This window comes from Gossypium hirsutum, chromosome A10 (assembly GCF_007990345.1).
Source record: "Gossypium hirsutum isolate 1008001.06 chromosome A10, Gossypium_hirsutum_v2.1, whole genome shotgun sequence".
NCBI lineage: Eukaryota > Viridiplantae > Streptophyta > Magnoliopsida > Malvales > Malvaceae > Gossypium > Gossypium hirsutum.
The window spans coordinates 81,716,124-81,720,751 of NC_053433.1; the positions used below are offsets into that span (position 1 = coordinate 81,716,124).

Here is a 4,628-nt window from a genome sequence, read left to right on the forward strand (position 1 = left end):
AAACTATATTTTAAATAATAAAATATGACCAATAAGAATTTAAATATATAATATTATATATAAAAAATAGTTTTAATAAGAAAATAATTACATATACCATATAAATATTATATAAAATACATTATAAGAGTTAAAATTGTCATTTATTTCTAAAAGTATATTTGCCAAAAATAAAAACTAAAAAATACTGTTTTTACTTCTAGGTTGAAAAATATTTTTGAGAAACAATCCAAAACAAAGCCGGAATTAAATACATTTTTATCTCAAAACAGAATAAATTTAATAAAAATAAAACCAAAATTCCTATTATTAGATTTTCAATTTTCTCCCCGTACGGCAATCAAGAAGAAGGCAAATGTAAAAAAGAGCAGAGAGAAGAGAAAAAGAAAAGAAAACCCGTAATGAAATGTAAGTTGTCGTAAGGAAAAGCAGGAAGTATAATGTAAAATTACTAGACAGTAATAAGACAAAACTAAAAGTGGTTCCACTTTAGGTTTTATTACTACAACGTTAACTTCCTCATTCTCTCCCTCGCCGCCTTCTTTTCCTTCTTCACTTCACTCTCTCCTGGTACTTTCTCTATCCATCCTTTCTTAATTTCTTCATAGATTCTTATGCTCTTCTTCATACGTACTTTTATACGTATATAACTTAATATAGGTACTATTTGGAGAAGAAGGAAACATGGTTTTTATTTCTTTTCTTTTACTTTTTTTTTGTTGTTGTTTTCTTCTATTTCTTTTTTGTACCTTGCTTGTTTAGTTTCTTCTTTCACCTTGTTGGGTTGTTAATTTAGGTTGGAGTACTTTTTTTCCTTTGAAAGCTGTTTGTACTTTCATGATCATTTCTTACTTCCAATGTATGTGGATGCATCATGTATCATGTATGTGAATGTGTTGATGCATGCATGCATGTTGACATGATTTTTGTTTCTTACATGATAGCTGAATCAAATTTAAGGATGGTAGAGGGTTTCTTTGAATTTTTCAGATTGTTAAGCTTTTCTTTGGGGATATTGCTTTACTGCTCTATTGTTTTTTTTCCTTTTCTGGGTTTTTGTTTCTTCAATTTCTGCAAAACAAGTTGCTTCCATTTTGTTCTGTTTTTGGTAAATTATTCACTGAATGCTTAAATTTGTTTCTACTTCTCAATTGTTTATCTTGTAGTTGATTTGAAATTCAATTGAGCTTACAAACATTGCAGTCATCAAATTTTTTTCTTTAATGAACATAGCAAATGGTTTCTGAAATTTGAAGAATTTAGTCACCTGTTACAGAAAATTTGGAAAATCTGTTAAACAAGTTCTTTTTAATTTCACAAAATTCAAGCACAAAAAATGCATTTTTGAAAATAGTTGGATTTCTAGGCTTCAGATATGGTAGCTTTATATACAATTTGCCTTAGTTATCTACACAACCATTGATTTCTTGTACACATTTAATGGCTTCTGTTTGATCAGAACCACTTATTTAATGTTGAAAGATTTAACATAAGCCCATTTTTTAATCAGCATGAAGGTGAACCATGGAGGAATTTTCTTTGGCACATTGCTTTTTGGTACTATGATTGTTGTATGGCTTATGAACAAATACTGATGGATGTTAATCCAGATAGTAAACTACATTGTGCTCCAAAAGCTGCAGTTGAAAAGGAAAAGCTGACTCCCTTCGATAGCTTGGATGGGAAGAGTTCAAGGTGCATGAATAATGATAACATGGAGGGTTTGTTGCAAAAGCAAAAGGCTCCCAAGACTTCCGAAGATATCGAGGTTGATATAATTGGATGTACAAACAATAATGACATCAGAACGGTTAAAATTGAGGACCCGGATGTGACTGAGTGTTCCAGCTCATTTGCCGACACCACGTCTGATGCCGAGAAATGTTCTGGATTGAGTGATGCTGAAGTTGAATCCCAGTTCCTTGGTGATGCTGCTTTTGGATCTGCTTACGAACCGTTTAGTAGCGTGTTTCATATGAGGTGTGCTTTTAATCATTATAAACACACACATATATACACATTTTTGAGCATTTGAATATAAAAAGTCTAGTGCAATAGCCGTAGTTGTCTTGCCTCGAAGCATATAATCAATATAGTTGTCTGTTCAAAACAATAGGGGTTTCCTGTTTTCAGTTCTTTCCATCCATATCTTTATCGGTCGAAACATTACATGATACTCGTCAATCTTTGACTTTGCCATGCAAGCAGACATGTCGCAATCTTATATTATTGCTGTTTCATACATGCCCTTTAGGAAGAAGAGGCTGACAAGTCATTGGAGGAGCTTCATTCGGCCTCTCATGTGGCGCTGCAAATGGGCAGAACTCAGAATCAAACAAATTGAGTCTCAAGCAATAAAATACAGCCGAGAAATATCTTCATATGAGCAGAGCAAGTTCTCCAGAATCGACCAATCTGCACTAGAAGGTTTTGGTTCAAAGTCATTGCCATTTTGTAGTCAGTATAACCGTAGAAAGGCCATAAAGCGGAGGAGACGAAAGAGAATAGAAGAAACAACTGATATAGCATCGTACATGTCATGTCATAACTTATTTTCATATTTCGGTGTGAGCTTATTCTTTGTTCTTTATCATTGTGGTTTAAGTGTTTTTCTCATCATTCCTTAACCCCAATGCTCAAGTATGATTTGCTCGTTAATATATTTCAGAAAACAGGAAAACCATTCCGGATGGTGCTTACATTGCTGATGATTTTCCCAACACAGGTAATATCATTTTCCCTTTCACTGAATCAATTTCCTAAATGTTAACTTCATTCATAACTATTCATTTTGCAATAAAGTATTGCCATGGATCCTGGGAAATCAAATGGCTCCATCATATAAAAATAGGCTGATAGGCTGAAAAATGTGATCATATATGTTGATTGTCAAACGGAATTAATAATAGTCAGCATTTCGAAGAATACGTTTTCATAGATTTCAGTTTCTCTTAGTTTTGACTATGAAGTTGTCTTTGGCAATTGGTGCAGCCAATATGGACCAAGATACAGAGCGCAATGATAAATTCGACGTTAATAATGATCAATTGCTTTTCGAGTTCAGAGATGGAAATAATTCCTTGGAGCAAGTCCTTAGGAAGATTGAAATTGTGCATGCTAAGGTTCAAAAACTCAGGAGTCAACTTGATCAGGTGATGTCCAAAAATGCTTCGAAGTTTTCTTCCTCTGAGAATTTGAGCCTCCTTGCTGCTTGTGATGCTCAAACCAGCTCCGCTCCTAGCCCTACATTTTCGGCTGGAAATGGAGACACAATATCTGTTGGACCTGCGTGTAACACAACTCAGCAGATTTCCGAATATGTTGGAGATTTGGTTATGCCTGCAAGTGCTGTTTCAAGTTATGGAGAGGCTTTCCATGTCCCAGATATAATCGAAAGCACAGTTGGATTATTGTCATCTGCTGAAGTTACCTGCCATCAGCCGCAACTCGTAGACTCGTGCGAAGATGTAAGCTTAACTGATCTGCATTTTCTTTCCCCTGGATATATGAGGATTTGTTCATTACGATACTATGTATTTTGCAGATTGTGGAAAATGTTCTGATACAGAACGAAGGAAATGCTGGAGACAAACAAGTTTTAATGACAACAAACAGTCGGTCTATAAAGCAACAGCATCAAACTGAGAAAGTCGAAGAAGTAGAGAGCACCAATCCTTCCCGCATTCTGACATCAGAACCTAATCATGCAACCAAAAACGTGGTGTCTCAGGAGCAAACAACTCTGAGACAATGCCTAGCTGCAGACATCTGTTTCCCTAAGAGAAAACGAAAGCGAGGGGAACGTAAAGCTGGTTCAGGTGGTTGGAGCAGGAAACAGTCAGGTGAGCCTGATAATAGCCAATGACTTCATTTTTGGAATTCTGATGGTTCACTAAGCTTAGTAGGCTCAACACTCTTTTTGCTAACCAATCACTAAGAGCACTCAATAGGCACTGTAACTAGAACTCCTTGATTTTATGGATCCACTAAGTTGTAGTTTCTGATAAACTAGCTTCAACCAACAGTGTTCATGGGGTCAAAATTCTAATCTACAGTTTAGTGATCATGGTTTGTTGACACTGTGAGCTACCTCTCCATCTCAAATTTGCAATGAACTTTGATCTGATTAAATGACTGAAGTCAGTTCCTCTTATTTGCTTCAATCTGTTTAATGGCTGTAGCAAATGAGCTCAATTACTCACTGTAGTCGAAAATTATTGTAAACCTAACCATGTCTGAGTATGTATTAAAAATGAAGAGTCGGAATATTATCATCTATAAATCTGAAGAATGAAAAACTTAGAAGGGTGTAAGATTTATCAATAATATCTAATTTTTGTTAACAAATAATAATATTAGATTGACATTTTCACTTTATTAAGTTCAGTAAAGCTTCCCAAGACTACTAACTTTTTTCTTCCATGGTGGGGGTGGTCTTAGTAGAAAACGATTTGAAAGGCGGGTCTACAAATATTGTAGAAAAAAGAAAAGCAAAAGATGAGTGAGAGTTGTATCTTTTGACCCTGTAAAAAAGAAATTTTGTCAGTCTTATGGAAAGATCATATCATATCATATCCCCCTCTACACATAAATGAAAAATGCTTTCCATTTCTCTTTTATGGGTATCA

At 34.7% G+C, this 4,628-nt stretch overlaps 1 protein-coding gene across 3 annotated transcripts; it reads left to right on the forward strand.

Moving 5' to 3' along the window:
• Positions 1-418: 418 nt before the first annotated feature.
• LOC107896786 (uncharacterized) lies at positions 419-4,139 on the forward strand. 3 transcript variants are annotated; one of them, XM_016822057.2, is made up of 6 exons: positions 419-570; positions 1,511-1,980; positions 2,255-2,565; positions 2,669-2,725; positions 2,992-3,467; positions 3,545-4,139. In XM_016822057.2, exons 2-6 carry the CDS (start codon positions 1,574-1,576, stop codon positions 3,863-3,865), a joined length of 1,572 nt encoding a protein of 523 aa, XP_016677546.2. In that variant the 5' UTR covers positions 419-570; positions 1,511-1,573; the 3' UTR covers positions 3,866-4,139. The 3 variants fall into 3 exon arrangements, with proteins under 3 accessions (XP_016677546.2, XP_040934817.1, XP_040934818.1); XM_041078883.1 differs by having other exon boundaries at positions 437-570; positions 1,611-1,980; XM_041078884.1 differs by having other exon boundaries at positions 474-570; positions 1,638-1,980.
• Positions 4,140-4,628: the final 489 nt, after the last annotated feature.

Coding starts and splice junctions, on each gene's coding strand:
- LOC107896786 (XM_016822057.2), top strand. CDS start 1,574: ATGGCTTATGAACAAATACTGATGGATGTTAATCCAGATAGTAAACTA. Junction 2,566..2,668: donor TAACTTATTTTCATATTTCG/GTGTGAGCTTAT, acceptor AATATATTTCAG/AAAACAGGAAAACCATTCCG. Junction 3,468..3,544: donor TCGTAGACTCGTGCGAAGAT/GTAAGCTTAACT, acceptor TGTATTTTGCAG/ATTGTGGAAAATGTTCTGAT.